General features: G+C 46.3%; 1 protein-coding gene across 1 annotated transcript in view; it reads right to left on the reverse strand.

Moving 5' to 3' along the window:
* Positions 1-562: 562 nt before the first annotated feature.
* PAQR3 (progestin and adipoQ receptor family member 3) overlaps positions 563-23,536 on the reverse strand; it is a 28,007-nt gene continuing 5,033 nt past the window's right edge. The window contains exons 2-8 of the mRNA XM_066574246.1: positions 23,115-23,309; positions 19,607-19,769; positions 11,402-11,557; positions 8,122-8,319; positions 7,949-8,039; positions 4,047-4,190; positions 563-3,135 (exon numbers count right to left, since the gene is read on the reverse strand). Coding sequence (XP_066430343.1) covers positions 4,048-4,190; positions 7,949-8,039; positions 8,122-8,319; positions 11,402-11,557; positions 19,607-19,769; positions 23,115-23,299 — 936 coding nt within the window. The 5' untranslated portion in view covers positions 23,300-23,309 and the 3' untranslated portion in view covers positions 563-3,135; position 4,047. The remainder of the gene's footprint in view (positions 3,136-4,046; positions 4,191-7,948; positions 8,040-8,121; positions 8,320-11,401; positions 11,558-19,606; positions 19,770-23,114; positions 23,310-23,536) is intronic.

The raw sequence follows: 23,536 nt of genomic DNA on the forward strand, positions 1-23,536 counted from the left end.
GGTAATTAATATTAGGAGCCCATCCCCACGGGCGGATTTTATGTCTATATTAAGGGTACATGCACACGGACATTTAAAAAGTTGTGCTCAAAATTTTTGGCTGCAACTCGGATCAGACAGCCGTGGACAACCCGTACCCGTGCTATCTGACGCGCGGCACACCACCCATTGATGTGTATAGACCTATTCAAACTGAACAGGTGATATTTTGGTCAGATTTTCGGGTTCGAATATTGGAAAAAACATCCGTGTGCATGTACACCAATAGAAGGTTTTGTGTTTACACACATGGACAGATGTAGAAGCAAAAAAAATGTTTGTTTTTTTTCCAAGTCCTATTTTGGTCCGTATTCAGACTAAAATCATCAACTAAAGTCTGTGGGTCAAACGAAGCCTGTTTGACCTTAAAGACCAATTCATTTTTCCCTTTTTTCCATAGTCGCATTCCAGGAGCCATAATAGAATTTTTACGTAGACAGCTGTATGAGGGCCCGATGTCAGTGGGACAAGTTGTGTGTGTGTGTGTGTATATATATATATATATATATATATATTTTTTTTTTGGGTCCATATACTGCGTTTTTTGTTAGGGGGATTGAGAAGGAGGGGGGATTTCAGCTGTTTGTTTTATTTTATTTTCACAGCGTTTAGTGTGCACAATAAATAATGTGCTAACATTCTCAGGTCAGTAGGATTCCTAGCTTTTTTTGCTACCGTGTTTCCCCAAAAAATAAGGCCCACCTGATTTTTGAAAGAAGCTTGAAATCTAAGCCCTCCCCCGAAAATAAGCCCTAGCTACACTAAATAAAAAAAAAAAAGCAATACTTCCCTGGCAGGCGGCATCCGGATCCCTGGCGCTAGTCTCCTGCTCTGCTGCAGGCTTCTGCCTAGTTCCTGGTAGTGGGGCTTAAATACGCCGTCTCCAGCAAGCAATTGCTCTGATTGGTTCATTGAGCGCCTCCTCAGCCAATCAGAGCCAGCACTCCATTAACCAATCGCAGCCGTTCAATGATTAACAAAATCTGCAATTCAGGCATGTTTTTTTAATTTTTATCCATGAGAATTTGTGATCCTTTTCTATTCCGTTTCTGTAAGGTGAGATAGTTAGCTATTTTCGCCATGCTTTTTTGTTTTCCATGACTCGCCTCGTGGCAGACCTATATTCAAGCCTCCAGGTGCTATAGCAACCCATTGGAACCCTGTGGTTACATTGTGGGGTCCAATGAGCGAGAGAGGGAGCCCCTTCCCTTGCGGTCAAATAGCAGGAGTCAGAGGTTTCAGTTTTTTAGCAGGTGCCAGGCTGTTACCCAACAGCTGGGCCCCTGCGCTCCCTGGCACCGGAGACCCGTGTCAGGCTTCTGATGCAGCCACCTTCAAAGATGGAACATCAAAATCTAACCCATTAACAGTCGTCGTCAAAAGACATTTGGGCAGTTATCAGGTTGGAACAATCCCAAGGGCTTTCAGTTTTAAAAATCGCACTAAACTGGACACATCCTATCCGAAGATCAGCCGGTCAGGCGGGTTCTATCACCTCACCCCAATGTTATAAAATGCCAATGCATTGCAGTGTATAAGGTCAGTAGATAACGCTATGGCTGCCGGTCTTATGGAGGAGGTAAGCCGGCGACGTCAAGCATATCCAGTCGTGAGTACATAACAATCCTTTCCCTGAAGGTTAGCAAACACACATTATATAGGAGGTAAGCGGCGCTCTGAACTACGGAGGGCGATGCGTTTGGAATGATTTTCCTTTGAGACAATGTAGATCTATCTCCAGCGGGTTATATAGCACCAACAGAGGCAGCAGCGCTCTACTTACTCTCATTAACTTAGACAAACATGGATTAGAAAACTGTACATTTCAGAAAGCACAAACGGCAAGGCCTGGGTTATCCTGCATCGCTTCCTAGAAGGAACACCAATCGTGTTACTGAGACTAGTGGTCTATATGGTGCATACTGGGCATATAGTCTCTGCAGCAGCAGAAACAACGGACACTTGGGCCATGAAGACAACACAGCCCTCACTGAGCCGTAAGCAGCTCCGAAAATACTTCATTGGATTTGGCTTAGTAAATAAAGGGAAGACTCATCCAAGGTGAAAAGGAAAGAAGATCACTTAGTATGTTAAACATTGAAGGGGTTTTCCAGGCAGCGGCCATTGAGATAGACCGGGGTTGGGATGGAAGCATTACTCTGCCCCCTGTGTAGCGGCAGGTGCTCATAATTGCAAGTGCAGCTCTCACTGAAATCAATGAGACCCCAGCCAGTCATTGCAAGCACAGGTGCCATTGATTTCAATGAGAGCTGCACTTGTAATTACAAGCGCCGGCCACTACACAGGGGCTGGAGCAGTGGTTTCTGCTCTGGTGTGTCCCGGGGGGCGGCTTCCTGTATAACCGCTTTAAGTAATTCAAACACTCATTCCCTTGTATAAAAGTCTACTATGCTGAACTTTTAACAGTGATGAAACTTTGAACACCTCCCAATATCTTCGGACTCCTGTAGTCAGCAGGACGTGGCATGAAAGAATAGCCTTTTCCTGCTGGTTTGGCATGTTTTGTTGTACGTACACATACATACGCAGGCCCGCATACGTTGTCAAATGGAGGTTTGAAATGGCTTACAAAATCACAATGATGAAACACTCTTGGTACAGATATGGAATGTTTCAAATCCGGTTGTCCAAGGTTAGAAAAACACGGCTGCTTTCTTTGAAACGCAGCGCCACCCTTGTTCATAAGGTTGTGTGGGGTATTGCCGCTTAGGTCCATTGAAGTGAATGGGAGCTGAGCCACAATACCACACACAGCCCTGTGGACAAGAATGGCATGGTTTTTGGAAGAAAGCAGCCATGTTTTTCTACACCTGGACAACCCTTTTAAAGTGACGGAATGATTGCAGATCCGTGCCCGCTGCCGCCCCGCCAGCTTTTGGAAGCACGTATTAATACTATTCTATGTAGCTTTGCATCGCTCTCAGTGCACGGTCACCTTAGAGGGCCTTCCAACCTTCCAGCAGCTAATCTCCAGTGGTCTGTATGGATGCGCCATGCCTTTGTCAGAGTAGACATTAAAAGAAACCACCGGCATCCATATATTCTCATCAACGAGCTCTCGAGGGAAAACGGATCCTGAAGAAAACAAGACAGGTTTCATAAAAGGCTATTAGTGGAGGAAAACAAGATAGATCGCAGCATGCTCCATTTTCCTCCGGACAGCTTCCATTGAAGGCAATGGAAGCCATCTGATCAACGGCCCGCCTGCAGCTGTCACCGTGGACGTGCCACGGGAAAGCAGGAGATAAAAAAATTTATATATATATTCATGAGCATTCTGCATGCGCCGGGCGCGTCCGGACACGTCCGTCATGCTGAGAAAGAAGATCCGGCCGGCACGGAGGAGACCCGTGCTGGATGCGTAGAGGTAAGAAACTGTCTTTTCCTCTCCATGTCCAGGTTCCGCTACGGGATTCAGCAGTGGAATCCGTGTGTGCCCGTGGACATTAGGCCTAAATGACGTTATACCCGATGGGTAAATATGTGGAACAAGTGAGGAAAAAGAAAATGTTATTTTCTGAAACGGTGAACGTGGCGTAACCCTCAAACCTTATAAAAAAAACTTGAGATTAGGAGTTTTGCCAAAAAGGTCTCAGTCTACATGCTTCGAGTTATGGGAACCTCTACCTCCGTACCAGCTGGGGTTACACATCTAAAGGTCGGAGTTCTTTAGGCCGAGATCTTTTTGGCAAAACACCTAATCGCAAGTATTTTTATTACGTTGGGAGGTTGCGCCAAGTTCACTCTTCCAGGTTAGTAACAGTGGCTCGACTCCATTAGTGAATTATAATGGTAAACTTATCTGTTCGTCATTCCCATTACCTTCATCCAAGTTCATGGAGTGGCAGCATACAAGTCAAGCGCTCCACACAAACTCCCCGTCATTCAGTTATGCCACTATGGGGGGGGTGCGACTAGATTTTTACATGCCATTGTTCATAAGAAGTAGATTGTGTAGTTTGGATAATGCCAGCGACCTCCCTTACCTCAATGATGATCCCCACGTGCCGGGCATGGTTGGCTGTGTCTGTACTGCATGATATAGACTGTAGACTGGTGCCACCAATACAGCATTACCACGGCAAGTATATGCCACAGCTGATGACTGGAGCCAACGTAATTAAGCTGTCCTGGAGGAAATAAAAAGAAATTAAAAAAGGTTACAAAAAAAAAAATCCACAAAAAACAAAGGTGTCACCTGAAACTCTGCACCACGGATACTATACAGACACAAACACCAAGGAAAACAGGAATACGCACCAGCAAATACAAGGAGGACATCCAGTTCTCAGTACTGCATCCCAATATGTGTTTGTAACACCCTACGGCTACGTTCAGACACAACAGTAAGACACGGGAGTGAGGTTTTCAAAACCCCATTCACATGTGGTGGAGAGAAGATTAAAGTGGATTTTTAGAATTGCTGGGGATTTTATTCTTTACATTACATAATTTGCAAAATTGTAAGAAAAAGTAAGTGAACCCTTTGGCATCAGGGAGGGTATGCGATTATGTGAACGGATCCCTTGGATTCTATCGCTGCATTGTTGTCAGCAGCTGAACAGAAATCACAAAGCAAGTTAAAAATCACTGCGTCAACGCTCCCGTAGGCTTATTCACACGAGCGTATATTGGCTGCGCTTTCACGCCTGGTTGATATATGCTGCCCAACTGATGCATTGGTTTACAAGATAGAGCCGGCCAAGATAGAGCAGAGAAGCGCAATTCGGTCGGGGCGCTTCTCTGCCAGCCAGAAAAGATAGTTCCTGAATTATCTTCCTGGCCAGAATACGTCGGCGCCTATGATAGCTGCCGGAGAAGGGAGGTGGGAGGGAGGTTAGAAACATGACTGCTAAACTCTCACCCCCTTCCCTCCTCCTCTCTGTTCCATGCCGGCTGTTTGCAATGGGAGGGGGCAGGAACTAGTTGCTAAACTCCCACCCCGTCCCGCCCCCTCCCATTGCTGGCAGCCGGAGAGGGGGTGGGAGCTTAGCACACTAGCTCCCGCCCCCTTTCCTTGCCCAAAGCGGCGAGGGGGCGGAAAGGGGGAAGGCAGTTTAGCAGAGCTAAACAGTCTCCCCCCTCCCGACGGCAATCCGGGCTCAGCGTACATGTGCCAGGCCGTCTGAACGGGCGCACGGACTGCAGATTTGTGCGCCTGTTCACACATTTTTACGGCGCCGGCGGGGACACATAAAACCGCCTACGCTCGTGTGAATAAGTCCTTACTTGGAGGTTTGCATCGACTGGTTGTTAAATATGGTCTGACTGTTCTCTAATAAGTCACAATTAGACGAAACACAATTTAACTAAACTAATTACACACAAGCAGTTGTACCGTTCAGGTCTTTTTTTGAGCACATGGAGAAAACATCCACAGTGGAAGAAGAAAAAGTAAGTGAACCTTGTGTTAATGACTTCTCAAAGACCTAATAATAGGCTAAAGGCATTTCAATTAAGGCAATGAAATTTGAAGTGAGGGTTTTCCAGGTCCTTTGTCTATTACATAAAAAGGCACACAAAGCCTGGTTACTGACAAATCTGATATTCTCAAGAAAGACTGGTTAGTGTCAACCATGCCTCAGTAGAACGGGCTTTTAAAAACCCTCAGAAGATCTGTTATAGTGGTGCATGTAGATGCAAGGCTAGAAACCTTGGTATACACATCAGTCTACAGTTCTAGGATGGTATGGTAGACTATGCTGCGATTCTCCCCCGTGAGCAGAAAAATCGCAGTTGATTTCCGCTCATGGGCAGGGGAGAATCATTTACCATTGCAGGTCTCTGGAGGGACATCGCTGCGTAATTCACAACAGGCGTATGGCCATGAATTCTGCAGCGATAATCCTTCCGTGGGCGTTCAGCCTAAGAGATATACAAAGAAATCTATGCCCATGAGATCAGTTGCGTCTCCTATCCATTATGCCGTGTCTGGCTGCGGCAAGAATCAAGGATTGCCATCCTTCAGCTCACCAGCCGAAGAAGAAAACAGACCAGCAAGAGAGTAACCTACGTTTCTCTATAGGACGTCTATAAGGCCATTTGTCACTCTGCAGGATTTTTTACATGCTCCTAAAACCGTGCGCTCAAGACGATCCATTTACTCCATCATTCATGTCTAAAGGTGCTTTTACACGGAATGATATCGTCCAAAAAATTATTTAAAAACTAGAGAAAATAATTGGTCGGTGTGATCGCAGCCAACGGTTGGACGGCAAATCGATCGCTTTTCATTCATTTTAAGCAGGCATAAAAATCTTCGTTGACTCGTCCGCTAATCATTTGGTTTAAATACCGATCGTTCAGTCGTTCTCAGTTATCCGAGAGCGAACTCTGAGGTCATTCACTAACGAGAGATCGGCAGGTCTAAAAGGACCCTTCATTTAGTCCTCCTTTAAATAAGCTGACAAATACAGCGGTGTCAGTGATTTAATGATCCCTTTTATGCACAAGAACTACTAATTAACACAACTCATTAACCTTCCCAGCAGTCCCATAGGAAACCGCATATTACACAGGCGGCTATCCACAAGTGTGAAGTTATAACCTCCACTCTGTGGAGGAACTACTACTAGAAGTCACAGAGACGCAGTAACACGATCACGGGGACATTTGAGTGAAACATTTGAAATGACTGATAAATAAAACGTGGTCCAAAATATCTATCTATCTATCTATAAAGCGGTCATGTTATAACATACAAACAGTTGCAGCGCTCACATCTGTTATTGAGCGCAATCCAGAGTCAATCAGAAACAATTATCGTTACGAGAACTGGTTCACTTCCTGCATGCAGAGTGCTGGACGACGGATCATAGCGGGCGACCGCCTCCGAATTCAACAGCAAATACTGCCCAGAACATGCAATGCAAAAGTGATTCTTCCTGCACACAAGCGGAAACAAATGCGGTTTCCGCTAGCGGATTGGAAAAAAATAAAAATAAAAAAAAAAAAAAAAATCGCAGGATGCTCCATTTTCCTGCGGATTCCGCACGGACAGCTTCTATTGTGGATTTCGCTGGAAAAGCAGGAGTTAAAAAAAAAATGTTGTACTGCGTGTCTCCGATGGCGAGTCGTGTGGACCATCCGCAGTACAGAAGAAAAGGAAACCAGGTACGCGCAGGCGACAGGAACGATTATCACTGGGATGACCTACAAGGCATCTGCAAACGGCAGGTTGGCCTGTGTTGAAGTACCCCCGCGGCCCGCCCTAACGCACCCCCCACGGCCCGCCCTAACGCACCCCCCACGGCCCGCCCTAACGCACCCCCCACGGCCCGCCCTAACGCACCCCCCACGGCCCGCCCTAACGCACCCCCCACGGCCCGCCCTAACGCACCCCCCACGGCCCGCCCTAACGCACCCCCCACGGCCCGCCCTAACGCACCCCCCACGGCCCGCCTTAACGCACCCCCCACGGCCAGTTTCCATTGTTGGCCAAATGCAGCATTCAAATCTGATGGAAGCTGATAGTATTCCCCTCATGTCCGTGTACATCATAGATATGTTCTTTCTATGAAGGCCACTTTACATTGCGAGACCAATTTAAACGATCATGTGACGAGCGGTGAAGTAGCGTATAACATTCGCTTGGCATGCATTCACACTAAACAATGGGCGCGTTTCATTCGTTCATTGGATCACAGCCACGCCCCTTGTCAACCCTTCCACCACTTTCCATTCAGCGACTCGTTACGACATCTGCAGCAGCAGATTTGTAGAAAGTCCTGATCTAACAGTTTATTGCTGATCGTTTGGTCCTAACGATTACTGTGCAAACCGCTCGCTCTAATGATCATTCGCACGATTAATGTGCCTTTCGAGGTTTCAGGGGACTGACGTCAGAATGACCAGGAGGGACTAACAGCTTCTATAGATCTCTGGTTACCTGGAAAATATCTTTCTGGAACTTTTGAAATATAAAACAGAAAAGCGGAGGCTGCGATGAGATACATGACGATGACTCGGGGGGCAAACTCCTAGAGAAGAGGAAATACAGACAGTAATTATAACCCCAGAATGCCACGGACATACAACACAACATCAGTAAGAAGTACCTACCTGAACTATAGAAGCCCCAATGCCTCCGTTCAGCCAAATCCAATGGACAGTAGGAATAATGCCATAACCAGACACAGAACAGAAGATGACCGAGCGCAGCCTGTGCCACTGCTGGGTGAGGTAGCTGGGATGGATCTGAGCAAAGAACACCGCCAGGATCATAGCCAGCACCGTGATCAGATACACCTGACGCCAGTACTGCAACAAAAGCCGACACAAGTACATTCATCAGGCCACACTTGTGCAGAAGAAACCATAAGAGCTGCTGACCGCACCGTGCTTAACAGAGCACACACGCGGCCCGCAACGGGGGGGGGGGGGGGGGGGGAAATACGACCTTCTATAACTAAACGCATCTTTCTGTTATACAGATGTTGCCAGTTGGAGTTGAGCTTATAGGTTGGTGGTTTCTGTCTTACAGGTATTCCAGTTTCCTCTAACATTCCAAAATATACGGATAGCACAATTTTCATAGCCAATTACCCTAAAGTGTGTGCTGCTAGAAAAGGTCATCAACTTCTGATTGGTGGGGGCCTCTTCCTACACAGCTGTGCTCCCGGCCGCTAGAATAGGTCATCAACTTCTGATTGGTGGGGGACTTCTTCCTACACAGCTGCGCTCCCGGCCGCTAGAATAGGTCATCAACTTCTGATTGGTAGGAGCTTCTTCCTACACAGCTGTGCTTCCGGCTAATAGACAGGCAGGGAACTGCAGGATAGCTCCGCTTAAGGAAAGCCCGGAGCGCTCTGAGACAGCAACACTTGTTTTATGCGGGACAAGTTGTATTTTTCAGTGGCGCCATATAATGTACTGAAAAACTTACATTCTAAAATGGGAAAAAAAAATTATATTTCGACAACTTTTTGGGGGGAGGGAGGGGGTGGCTCTTATTACTACGGCGTACAACAAAAATGACACAATAACTTTATTCTGTGGGTCAGAAAGATTACTACGATCCCAAATTTATCTTTTTTTTTTTTTGCTGTAGTACTTTTATATTTTTCCAGAGATATATATTTTTTTTTTATTATTTCCTGCCTCCATCTTCTGGCAGCCATAACTTTTTCAATTTTTTTCATTTTTTATGGGACATCCTGTGGTTTTCTATATGTACTATTTCTGAATACATACAACGTTTTGATAGCTTTTTATTATGACCAAAAAAAAAAAAAACACATTTTTTTTCTGATGACAATCACTGTGGGGTAAATAATGCGTTACATTAATAGATCGGACTTTTACAGATGGAGTGAAACTAAATCGGCTTTTTTGTTTTATTATTTAAATTATTTTTTATAAATATGGCAGGTTTTTTTTTTCAAACTTTTATTACTTTTTAAAATAAATTATTAATAAAACTTCAACTGAAATTTTTCTATTTTTTTTCTAGTCCCCAGAGGAAACAAGAACTTGTGATTGTTTGATCGCTCCTGCAGTAGGATGTAATGCCATAGCATTACATGACACCCCGATCTGCCAAGCAATCTATTAAGCCACGTCACAGGCATTGCTTCATCAGTAATCTGCAGTGGCAGCCCAGAGGGCTTTTAGAAGGCCCCCGGCTGCCATGGCAACCGTACGCCAACTCGCAATGCTATCGCAGGGGTTCATGTAGGACCTCCGAAGATTGGACGGGGAATTTAAATGCTGTTGTCAGAATTGACGGCAGCATTTAAAGGGTTAACAGCTCCGATGAACACCGGGGCTTAATGGACCTGTTGTGGGCGGGCGTCAGCTGTAAGAAACAGCCAACACCTGCATTGCATGGACTCAGTTCGAGCTGCAATCCCCCTGCATACAAACCCCTAGCCTGCGTTTAGGGGTTAAGGAGAGCAGCAAGAATGGGAGTAAGGAGACTTATAAGGCCATGCATGCTCCTCTGGGAAATATATGCAAAGAAGGAAGACTGAACTATACCTCTGCAGCGACATCTATTGGATGGCAGCATTCCTGCAAATCAATGTCAGACCCTTTACACAGGTCTTTAGAACAATGATTGGGAATTGAAAACCACACACAGACAGCTGTTTCGGGGTGTTTGCCCCTCATCAGTGAGCAGTAGGAATCTGGCTTGGCTGGTGAGAGCCCTTATTTGCATATATTTCCCAGAGGAGCATGCATGGCCTTATAAAGTATCCTCACTCACCTTCTAGGTAGTCTCCTTAAGGAGAGAGGATACCTCTCTTGACCCATGTAATAGGCCTCTCACTAATTTGCAGGAAGGCTACCATCCAATCGGTGGCGCTACAGAGGTATTATTCCAACCTCCCTAATTCAAGAGGAAAAGTATATTACAGCTTTGAATGAACAGAGCTCATTCTACTTCAAATGGCTGTATCTCCGGTTCTATCATGTCCTTATAATGAGACCGTAAGTGAGACTATCCACTATAGAACCAAAAGATACAAATATTTGAAGCGAGAGTAGGAATACAGCTGTCCTGTCAGCCCAGCCTGGCGAGAGGGGGGCAGCGGGCATCTGATGTGTATATTAGGGAATGTCTCTGTGCATATTATCCTAGGGGATGTGTAGACTAACTGGGAGAAGCGCTGTGGATGATTTATGTAGATATCACCCAGTGAGGGGCATCCTGGATGTATACACTTACAGTACACCAAATATTATTTTATCATAAAGCCTTTACATTTGGCAGCTAAACATTTCAACTTGGTTCCTAAATTATTTAGCTTAGGAGCCTTCCTAGTAATTTTGCTCATTTTGGGCACTGTGAGTGGTTCCCCATACGAAGGGTGTGCTTTGCCATGTGAAAGCTGCCCGCTTTTGTAACTCTGTACCTTTAAAAAAAGTTTTACCTGAAATACTGTAAACAATAACTAAGGATTCCATAAGTCCTACTGCATCCCATATATAATCTGTTCCCAATTCGCTGACCCGCTCCGACTGCAGACTAAAGTTAATGAACCCCAAATGACTCCATTGGCATTTGCCTTCCTGCCATAAAAGGCTGTTTTTGAAGTCGTGCTGTGTAAGCGCCCGCGCTGCAGATGCGGTTGGCACAGCGCGTTCAGACAGGACACACAGAAGGCAGGAGTTCACAATGTCCCTTCACTCATTATTTTTAATATGGAAATTCAGTCCTGAAAATGATGCGGCCCTCCGCTCCCAGCAGTGCTCATTAGCAGGATAAATAAGACTCAAGGTCTGGAGAATACTAACTAAAACCTTGCCTGAGGCGCTGGGAACCAATGTGATGGCTTCATTGATTGCAGCCAGGAAATGAATGGTTCTCTTCACTGATCAAGAATGAATGATTACTTACATTGTTACAGTAAAAAGCATAAAACACCCCCGACACATAGCAACCCAAGATGCCAATGGAGATGCCAGCGTAGTCCAGCGCCATCCAGCGCCGGCTGGTTTTCTCCGAGCGGTGACAGCAGAAGAGGTGATATCCCACCGAGCACAGCATGCACACCTACAAAATAAAAGGGGGATATTTAAGTCATAAAACTATGAAATCAGGATGAACTTGGGTTTAGGATATTGCTTTCAGTATGAATTAATCTAGGGGGATGTTCCTTAACCCCTTAGTGCCCGTCAATACACTTTTTTACGGCAGTCATTAAAAGACCTTAATAAGGCAGCATGAGTCTCCCAAGCTAGGAGCAGCTCCAACTCTAACAGCCGGGAGCGGAAAAATCTCTGATCCCAGCCATTGTACCCTTTACATGCCATGTTCAATGTGACTGCGGCACATAAAAGGCTGACAGAGGAAGGGGGTTCCCTCTGTCACCTATTAGACCCTCGAAACGTGATCGTGGGAGTGCTTATTGGTAGCTATGGCACTCAAGAGGCTTGACGATGGCATTTAGGTCTGCGATTTACATTGGCCTTTGAGTTCCTACCAGAGGCAGGGTTTCGTTGACCAATATAATACTTCAGTATTGCAGTGTATTATAGGAACAATTGCCCATTATAAAATTAAAGTCCCCTAGTGGAGCAAAAAAATAAAAAATATAAAAAATGTGGTATCACTGCGTTCATAATGCCCTACGTCAAAAGTTAGCACATTTAGCCAACGTAGTTTAAAAAAAAAAAAATGAGGATGAAAATAGATAATTTTGCGTGTCTGACCACACAAAGAAGAAAAAAAATAGGAAGCAACCAAGTCACGTGAAGCATCATTTAAAGGGTTAAATAAATTTACCACCATCACTGTAAAGTAAACCACTAAATGAAGGGGGTTGCTGTGTGGGTTTACATGTTCTGCAGAAGTCTACCAGCTCACAAGGGGCCATGAATAGAAGACAAATTCCCTCACTGATAGGATGGGTGCGCCCAAAAAGGCTGAAACAGCAAACCCCTTCGTTTTCAGGTTCTGTCATGTGTCAGATGGCCTTGCTTCCAATGAGAAGCAGACCTTCTGCAATCCTGTCCTTTCCACCTGTCCTCTTTAACCCCTTAGTGACCAGGGTTTTTTAGGTCCTGCTTTAGTGGTCTTTAATCCCCAGGGCTGTAAAAACACGCTCGCTCTGGGGATTAAAGCCCTGCAGGTTGTGGATGTGACAGCTCCCTGCTGTTGGCTGCCGGAGGTAGTCGACAACCTGGAGCTGTCATGGGGGGCGGCCAGGAGCCTGGTCACGCGATAGGCATTATCCAATGGATAACGGTGACTGCATGAAAGTAAACAAAAAGTTGTTTTTTTTTAAAAAAGCTAAAGTTTTAGCTCCCCTTATGAATCGGATCCATAAGGAGAGCTGAAACTACTCACCGCTGTGATGTCTTGCGGGACTCTGGTCTTCCAGGACCTGAAGCCTGCTTCTGCGCATGCGCGACAGATATCATTACATCACGCGCAGGAGCCTGGGAAATTTGAAATCTCCTGGCTCCCGGCTGGAGATATCACCAGGGATCGCGGTGACCGATTCCCGGGCCTGTTGGATAACGGCGATCATGGAAAAACTAAAGAAAAAGTTAAACAAAAGCTAAAATTCAGCTCCCCTCATGGATCTGATCCATGAACGGAGCTGAAAATACCTCCATCCTCCGCGATGTCCTGCAGCTATCTGGACCTGCCGTGGGCTTCTGTGCATGCACCGATATGGCACGCATGCGCAGAAGGCCGGAGTGCCCAGCAACTTAAAATCTCTCTGCACCCGGCTATCAAAGATAGCCGAGTGCAAGAAGATGTCACCAGGGACCGCTGTAAGCAGTTTACAGTCACATGATTGCCATTATCCAATGGTTAACGTCTATCATGTAACTTTTTTTTTTTTTTTAAAGTTTAAAAAGTTCAAGTTTCATCTTCTCTTATGGATCACTTACATGAGGGGAGATGAAATTACATACCCAAGGTCCCCAGATTTGTCCCCCAATCAGATCTTTGTCTGTGGATCCTTCCCAGGTTTGGCACATGCGCCCGTCAGCCAAATGGCGGACGCATGCGCAAACGTTAAGGAAAGCCGGGAAATTTAAAATCTCACTGCTCCTGGCTATCAAAGGTATCTCTGGTCACGTGATAGCCGTTATCCAATGGATAACGGCGATCATGTAAAAGTAAAAATAAAAAGTTGAAGTTTCATCTCCCCTCATCAATGCGATCTGTGAGAGAAGATGAAACTTCTTACAGGAGGTCTCCGCATTTGAACCCCCAACACGATCCTCTTCCCCGGACGGACACATGGGCCACGGGAGGTTTAAAGTCTCCTTACTCCCGGCTATCAAAAGGTAGCAGAGAGTCTGGAGCAGTGACTGGTGGCCTAGTTGAGCGGTCCCTGGTCACATGATAAAAAGGCAGTGATCTTCCTTAGGCCAGTCTCACACGACCGAAAAGGGATTGCGGGTTCCACAAGCGTTTGATCCGTGGATCAATCAAATGCCCTGGATTACAGAATTCTGCTTACATTACCGTCAGAATAATGTAAACCGCTCACAGAAAACAGAACGCATCAGGTTGTATTTTACCGCGGATATCCGCAACATACATCCAATTGTAGCCTAGCGTCGCAGATATACCCGCAGCCCATACGCTGCTACATTGTGTACGGGCTGTGGGTACCCGTGTCATCGCTAAGCGACGACGCAGGAAATACAAACAAAAACCGGTGTACTGCGCATGACCGCCTGTGTGAGTACGCAGTTATGCGCAGTACATTACGCGGCCGTACGCAGGGCCACGGCCAGGATCACAGCTAGGGTCCCCTGCGGGCCTTCGCAAGCGGACCCCACATACGGTCATGTGAGCCCGGTGTTAATCAGACCGCTACCTGTAATACGTAATTTACAAGAAGCCCCGAAAACGCTCGCCTCCCTGCAGTTCCAGGAGCAGCTTGTTTAACACCTTCTGTGCGAGACCGCCGCACAAGATTACGGAGACTCACAGAGCGCCACTTTCTGCACCCTATCCCTGCCGCTGGGATCAAAAAATACCCCCCAAAAAAGCATGAGAGGAGGGGGGATACCTGGTTTTACTGCCCCATGTGCGCATCCCAACCATCCCCGGTAATCGGTCATTGGAAATATCACACAGTTCACATTATTACTTTTATCGAAGACTTAGGGAACACCAAAAAGGGGAATTTATTTTTAGGGAGTCAATTTTTTATCCGCACAAGTGGGCAATGGGGCCTGGAATTTATGCAGTTGTGCCCTGAAATCCAACGGGTGCTCCTTCCATTACAGGCCTAGCCATGTGTTCTGTAAGATTAAGGCCACATTGGGTAAGTTTCTAAACATGGGACAAACGGGGGGGATCCATTTTGGGGTGAAAGTCTTCATTCATGTGTGTGCTGTACAAAAAAAACTGTTTTTAAATTGACACAATTGCAAAAAAAAAATGAAAGTCGTAATTTTTTCCTTCTGCTTTGTTTGATTCATTTAAAAACTGTGGGGTTAAAATACACAGTACACCCCTAGATGAATTCATTAAGGGGTCTAGTTTTCAAAATGGGGTCATTTGTGGGGGTTCTCCATCCTTTTGGCCGCTCAAGGGCTCTACAAGTTGGCAATGGGGCCTGAAGCACCTTCAAGCAAAATGTCTGTTCTGAAAGCCACCGGCTGCTCTTTTCAGTTAGGGCCCCGTTGTGCATCCAGACATAAGATTAGGGCCACAATAGGGTATGTCTCTGAACACGGGACACACAGGGGGATCCATTTTGGGGTGTAAATCTTCATTTTCATGTGCAGTATAGAAAAAAAACTGCCTTTAAAATGATGTCTTTGCAATAATATACCATTTTATTTTTTCTCCTCTAAATTGCATTAACTCCTAAAAAAAATCTGTGGGGTTAAAATACTCCTGACCCCCCTCAGTGAATATCTGTCATTCTAACAACTATGATCCTTTGCAATCTTGGCTTGATGCAGGAAAGCAAAGTGTTCCTCAAAATGTTGATCAATGTTAAATTTCTATGTCTACTAAATGGTTAAAAAAAAAAACCTCTAAAGTTTTTTCAATGTGCATCCAGAATAAAGTAAACAGATGGAAATATATCTCATCAAAATGTTGTGCGTTATGATTGCACATAGTTGAGATATTGCAATCGAAAATGTGAAAAAAATTAAAGATGTTCAAAATTTTCCCAATTTTTGGCGCTTTTAATAAATATACATAAATTCTATCGGTTTATTTTTACCGCCAATATGTGACGAAAAAACAATGTCAGAATCACTTAGATATGCAAAACCTTTACAGAGTTATTCTACGTTAAAGTGACACATGACAAATCTCCAAAATTTGGCCTTGTCATTAAGGCACAAACAGGCTTGGTCACTAAGGGGTTAATGAGCAGGTGCCAAAAGGCAGCACATGTGCAGACAATTGTCTTTGGAAGCTGGGCGGAGCCTCCAAAGAGTAAATACATTTGTGAATGCAGGGTTTATCTACAAACAAGCCCGGTCACATGACCCCCAAGGCTTACAATGTTATGAGTGCAGCATTGTACTGATGGACAAGAAGACCCCTCAGTAATGAAGAGCTGCTACTGAGCATAAAGTCCCGCCTGGACGGACCGATCAGCAAAAATCATAATGAACAAAAGTGCGCGACAATCGCTACGTGTAAACACAAGCCATCTGAGAATAGTCTTGTGTAAAAGGACATTAGTCACCACTTTCGCTCTGTGACAGTTCCCTCTAAAAGCCCCCGACCCTCTTATAACCGGATTACAACTACAAACGGGGTAAGAGACCGGTTAGGCTGCCTGTCCACAGGCGTTGCGATATTCCATGGTGAAGTCGCCGCCGGGGAGCAGGGGCCAGCTGACGGATCTCCGCTGTGAGCCTATCTGACAGATAGGCTCACCGCGGCAATTAGCAGCATGCTGCGATTTGCCAGCCGAGAGCGGAGAATCATGGACAGGGAGGCTGCACTTTCCATAGCAATGCCATGGAAAGCGTTCACGAAAATTTGTTTGTGGACAGGAGCCCCAATTCCTCATTCACGGACATTGCGTGAGAGAGAGAGAGAGAGAGCTCCCACCTGTTCCGCGCTGCTACCCCCCACTCCCCTCTGCAACCCCCGCCCCACAGCGCCCCCGAGTACTTTTCACCCGAGTAGTGAAGTACTCGAAAATCGCGGTGCTCGATTGCGAAATCGCCCTTACCGAGTACGTTCGCTCATCTCTAATCGTTACGCGTCAAAAGGCCTTTAGAAAGAAAGCCTCCAATAGACATTGGCCAGTAACATTCCCTACTCCTGGGCATGGCACTTGCACTCATTCGCCCCTATCCCTTAACGAAGCTGGCGTAGAGGTGAATCAAGTATGAGTGTTGCCCATGGATCTAAGGCGTTCACCTTGCTAGCTTCTCATCCATACACAGACGTTGGGCAGTCTAGCTCTCCTCCAATATAATTTTGTGCTTTGCTGCCACCATAAGGCTTTAAGCACTAGGAAGGGGAACCAGAGGATGATGGACACTGCTGCAGCAAGTGACAATGATCCAAGGTCTCAAGGTGGCTAATCTGATTTAACGCGTTTCAGAAGGTGGCAGCAGAAGCTGATATGATGCTGAAACACGTTGCCTATTAAATCCTATTACCCACCTTGCATCATCTTCACTTGCTCCTCCAGCAGGACTGATACCCTCCCGTTTCTCTTCCTGTTGCGCCCCCTATATTGCGGTGTGTGCACGGCCCTGGCCAGAGGAGGCTACAGCTGTCAAGCAATGTAATGCATTGTGGCATCTGCACAACCGCACAAGAAAAAAAAGCCTTGAAGGGGGTTTCCCGGAATTGTCGACTGTCCATGCTGGGCTACACCGGGGTCAGAGTGTAATCTACTGCTCCAACCCCTATGTTGTGGCCAGCGCTTGTAATTGCAGGCGCAGCTTTCACTGAACTCAATGGGACCCCACGCCTGCAGTTACAAGGGCAGCTCCCACTGATTTCATGAGAGCTGCGCCACTACACATGGGTCGGATCAGCATTTCCACTCTGACCCAAGTGCAGCCCGGCACAGACAGCCGGCGCAGTCTGGAAAGACCCCTCTAATGCCATCGGCTTCTGTCATCCGGAGGTTATGCAGCACATGGAGCGCTTCATTTGAATCTCTTAGAATAGAATGTGATTTTAGTCACACGGTAACACTTTTCATCAGTGATCCGATTACAATAAAAGGTTACGTTTTAGGCCGTGAATGGAGCCTTAGGGGTCTTGTTATTGCCAGTGGCAGTTGTGTGGGGGTCCGGCTCACGAGGATCCAACGTGTCCATACATCACATGTGAAAGACCACCGATTTCAGCAGGAATGACGCAGTATTGCCTCATCTACCTGTCATGGTGCTGTGAAGGATTTTAACCCCCGATGTCAGGTTCACCCACAGTTATTTGAGGATTGCTCCGAGTCCCAGGAAGAAGAAGCAGCCGCCATATAATAAGTTTATCGTCTGCGGTCGCTTCTACCAAAGAGGGATTGTCCAGGGCAGACACCACCTTTAGAAGAGGGTTTTCAGGGCATAAAATAGAAATTCTGAAAATGTTGAACTCTGGTAGGTACAGGTCAGTAACAGCAACCTGCAGCTTTTACTGGTTGCTCTGGACCCTCTTCTTTGTCCCCTGATCTGCAGCTGTATTTACATGCATCACTTTACAACAACAGATGGTTGCCTACAACTCCAAGCATGCATACAGCTTGTCTCCCTGCCAACTCTGTAGCTCCGCCCCCAGCTCACAGGTCCTAGAACTCCAAGCATGCATATAGCTTGTCTCCCTGCCAACTCTGTAGCTCCGCCCCCAGCTCACAGGTCCTACAACTCTCAGCATGCATACAGCTTGTCTCCCTGCCAACTTTGTAGCTCCGCCCCCAGCTCACAGGTCCTACAACTCTCAGCATGCATACAGCTTGTCTCCCTGCCAACTTTGTAGCTCCGCCCCCAGCTCACAGGTCCTACAACTCTCAGCATGCATACAGCTTGTCTCCCTGCCAACTTTGTAGCTCCGCCCCCAGCTCACAGGTCCTACAACTCCAAGCATGCATACAGCTTTTCTCCCTGCCAACTCTGTAGCTCCGCCCCCAGCTCACAGGTCCTACAACTCCCAGCATGCAGAGTTCATCTTCCTGCCAGCTCTGTAGGTCCGCCCCCAGCTCACAGGTCCTACAACTCCCAGCATGCATAGAGTTCATCTTCCTGCCAGCTCTGTAGCTCCACCCCCAGCTCACAGGTCCTACAACTTACCAGCACTAACCTCCCCCTCATTGAGAGAGCCAGAGAAAGCCATCTGAAGCAGCAGACAGGGCCGTCCGGCACTCTAAACTGCACATCAGCAATACCCTTTTACAGAGAGAGTGCCCTAAAACTAAATCTTTATTATATCATCATTAAAACTTGGCCTTATTTATTCTTTATACGATGTTCACTGCGCAGGATAAATAAATAATAGATCACATTTTATTTGTTTAGATTTGTTACAAATACCTTTTATTTAGACAAAAAAAAGGGAAAAACCAAAAAAATTTTTTTTCCCCACTTGGAACTTTTCCTTTATCCAGTTTTTCTTATTTTTTTTCCTGCCCCAGCAGCAGACCTGCACGTGTTTCTCTGATCACTCATATACATTGGAATACTTCTGTATTAGTGTATTTGTAGCATTTACAGGTATAACCGGCCTGGAAGCCACTGTTAAACCTCTACCATACCCATATCAGAGCATCGACCCCACCGTGATCGCATCGTGGGGGACGCTTCCTCGCTCTGTTTACCACCTATGTGCTGTGGTCAGCAGTGGCTATGGCATCAATGGCCTAGCCTCAGGGTAGCTCATCAATATCTGACCGGCAGGGGTCTGCTTCCAAGCACCCCCACCAATCGGCTGATTGAAGCGCCATGTAAGTTTCAATGTTTACTTCCATGCACAGTTCTGTTTGCGTCTTTCACAGCAGCCATTCTCAGTACTGCAGACTCGTCCGAACCGTCTACTAGACTGCAGTATCTTATGGTCTCTTGGAGTGCTGCTTTAGCTTGTATATAAGAAATCCATGGAACCAATGAATATGGCATTAGTAAACAGAAGGAAACTAAGGCTTACCTGGAAACAGAACAGGCAAATGGAACATATAACAAAGTCTTCCCTGGAAGCGTTCGCTGAGGGCAAAACGGACATCATGTCATAAACACCCAAAGTGAAGAAGAGCAGGAAGCCGAGCAAGTGGCTCCAAATGTTCACAGTCTCGTTGGATAAAATGAAGAGGCTGCAAAAAAACATCAAAGTATTACAGAAAGTTACACTTAAATACAGATACAATTATTTCTCTTTTTTCACCATTTTCCCCAATCCTACAGCTATGTTACGCAGGACTGCCCATGGCAACCAGATTTCAGCCATCACCTCTTCTTCTAAGGTCCTTGCTCTATACAGCTCCATATTTCCTTTGCCCCAGTTTTAATAACTTGCTCCCAATATGGCCGACTAACAGATTTTGGTTGAGGAGCAGAGCACTCTCCCTTGTACCTGTGATAATGCTGTAAGAGCATGTTTATAGGGGTATTTCCATCTTAGAAATATAAGCTATATCCATAGCATATCATAGAATGGTAGAGTTGGAAGGGACCTCCAGGGTCATATGCCATTAACATCTGATAGATGCAGGTCCCAGAGGTGGAAATTCACATCTATCTCCAGAACAGAGGGACCCCATCCCCATCCAGGACTGCATTCAGGCTGTGATTGACTCGAGCGGCAGTCCAACTCCTCAGTGCATTTAAAGGGATTCGGACAAGAATATCAAGTTACCCCCCAGTCACAGGATAGAGGATCACTTGCTGATGAGTGTGGGTTTCAGTGCAGAGACTCCCGCCGATCACAAGAATGGGGGTCCCGTGTGTCCAGTCCTCCTCCCCGCACCCCGCAATGAGGCGACTCAACGGAATGCTAGTCATGCAGGCACACCAGCGCTCCATTCACTTTTAATGGGACTTCAGCCCATCTGCTTGGGTGTTTCCGTCACTCCCATTGAAATGATTGTTTGGCCAGCGTTCAAAAACGTCATTGTGGGGGGAGAAGTGAACCCCGCAATGACAAGAGTGGAACACGGGAGTCCTGCTCTCTAGATCGGAGGGGGACTCAGGTGTGAGACCCCCACCAATCAGCAAGTCATCCCCTATCCTGTGGATAAGGGATAAGGTTATATTCTGGTACAACCCATTTAAGTGTCTTCTGTTCACATACTAAAATTGCATAGGCAAAAACATCCAAATGAAATGTTGACAGCTGATGAAGCCTGAGTGCAGACAGACGCGGCCGGACACACAGACGGTTCCCACTTCAAATGGATACACACATTGTTTCTCTAAAATCTGTAAAATAGTTTTGATCAGTCTGTAAATTGTTTGCAAATATTTTGAAAACAATTGTAAAATATCACAGAAACAAAAAGGTACCGCGTCAGAACAATGCCTCTATGTACACAATAGATGTACCTCCTTCAACCATCGGCCCATTTCAGGCCCTAATGACCAATCAGTTTTTAAAAGTGTCTTCATCGTCCCATTCCTAGCGCCAGAACCTTTTTAGTTTTTCTGCTGACACAGCGGCAGGAGTGCTTGTTTTTTTGCAGGGCAAATTGTATTTAAATGGCAGAAGGCCACCACAGCGGGCAGACCCGGGGGCCATAATCAAGGGAGATCTCCCCTCCATTCCTTCCCGCTCTCCCCCGCCACTCCCCGCCCGCCGCCGTTAGCCGAATCTTTGCTCCCGAGCAGGCAGGTACTCGCTAAGGGCAATGCTTGATTGAGCAATTGCCCTTAGCGAGTATGCTCGCTCATCTCTAGTAGTGAATGCGTGGGACAAAAAGGCACGGAGGTCCAAATACAGTCTCGGTCTGCAAAAACGCTGCATATTTCATGCGTTCGGCAAAGCACCGCGATTTCAATCATGCACTTTGCCAGGATTTTACTTTCACGTTCAGCCACGGCCGACAGCGGCCTTATCATTGATGAGGTGCGCCAAATGTCCAAAACAGAACAAACTCCGCTTGAAAATCATGGCGCTTTCCAAATCGCGCAGCTGTCTGAGAGGCTCCATCAAAGACAACGGGAGCGTTATACCACAATTAGCACCGTGCTAATTTTGGAAAAAAAGAGGCTGTGTGAGGGAGGCCTGAGTCCGTCCGGACCGGGCTGTTCTGGGACTAAAAAGGACCAGACACTTCTAAGGGATTTTACCCATGTGGTTGTTTTACTGCCCTATTTTTTTTTTTCTCCCGCTACCAAAATTATTTTTGCTATGTTTTTTTTTTCCGTGACAAATAGGGATACTTTTTTACATCTTTTTTTCACTGACTCTTCTGTTTTTTTAGTTTTATTGGGGACAAATAGCTAAAAAAAAAAAAAAAACACCCAAAAACTAAATTTATAGTTTTTTAAATTTGTAAACTTTTACTAAAATAAAGTCCAGGAATGGGTTCCCATGTCGCTTCGGACGGTTTGATATATAATTTGTACAGGCTCGGATTATGGGGCGCATATGGGTCATTTTCTTTTTTATTTTGTAATTTATTTAACTTATTTTTGCAAACCCCCCCCCCCCCCCGCCCCAAGCTTTTGTACTGTAACTGGGCAGGCATAGCAGCCCCAGTTATAGGGGAAAACATCCACCTGTGGTGACAGCTGTCACTAAGAGAGCTGATCTGTGACGAGGCACCCGACGGTCACGTGATCGCTGGGTCAAATAGTAGGAGCAACACTTCCACTCCCTCTGCACTACACAGCACTCATTGAGCCTGTAAAGGAGAATGCGAGCAATTAAAAATATCATCGTCTTCTCCTCAGGGTCTTCAGCTGTAAGTAACAATCTAAGACATGACTGCTCCTGCCACATTGCAGGAGCTTTAATCCCACGCCGTACTGTTCCTATTGGCCAGGATTTACCCCTTTAGTGTTACTGACATACAGGTAAACCCCGGAAAATTTTCATGGACAGCTCTAGTGCTGAAATAATCCAGGGCACCCAGTTATTGTGCCACAGTACAAGTGTGTCACTTCAAATTAATCTCCAGGGCTTGCTGCACTGACATGGTAATAATAAACCTGCCACTGAAGGGGTTAAAGCCCAGGACCAAGTGCTATAAATTTATAGGGCTTGGTCCTTGAAGGTATAACATGGCTATGACACTCTCTGCGCTAGGATGTTTTTTTCCCTCTCTTTCACACTGAGCGTCCTACCTTGGAGGGCGGCTAGAGTGCCAGAGTAAGGCTGGCAGAGATGTGCCACCACCTGTGACTTGCTGAACAGAGTGGTATAGAAGTGCGCCGGAGCTCAGAATCCAAGATGGCGCCTGCTCTATGTATTGGTTAATCCCTCTCTGCCAAGTGCTCGCTGCATCCTTCGGGGAAAGTGGAGAGACGGTCCTTCTGTGTCCGGACCTAGTCATAAAATGACGTGGCGAGACGGATTTAGCCCGCGGGTCTTGGGTTTGACACACATGATCTAAAGAGATGCCGTGTACTTATGGCAGTTCGCGCCGATTGCTTCCCTCCCATAATATACATGTACGTCATGGAGGGGGAAGGAGTTAAAAAGTAATTACATATCTCACCTCTTCAGACACAACCGGGATGGAAGATACGCTCTGTAGCCATCAGTAATGTACGGATTGTCCTTTAGGAAGACGGGGATCTGTTCGTAGGTGTAGAGTCGGATACCCCGGGGGAGCAGGACCGGCCAGTACTGGTAGCTGCCAAGCTCTATGTAATGGGCACTTTTCAGCAGTTTCTGGTGCATGGTGCCAATCCTAGGAGACAGAAGAAGAAACAAGCTCAGCTCCCCCTTCTCTCCTCAGTGTGTTACAATGTATCGGCTCGGCTTCCCCTTCTCTCCTCAGTGTGTTACAATGTATCGGCTCGGCTTCCCCTTCTCTCCTCAGTGTGTTACAATGTATCGGCTCAGCTCCCCATTCTCTCCTCAGTGTTACAATGTATCGGCTCGGCTCCCCCTTCTCTCCTCAGTGTGTTACAATGT

Source organism: Eleutherodactylus coqui, chromosome 7, assembly GCF_035609145.1.
Source record: "Eleutherodactylus coqui strain aEleCoq1 chromosome 7, aEleCoq1.hap1, whole genome shotgun sequence".
Classification (NCBI taxonomy): Eukaryota; Metazoa; Chordata; class Amphibia; order Anura; family Eleutherodactylidae; genus Eleutherodactylus; species Eleutherodactylus coqui.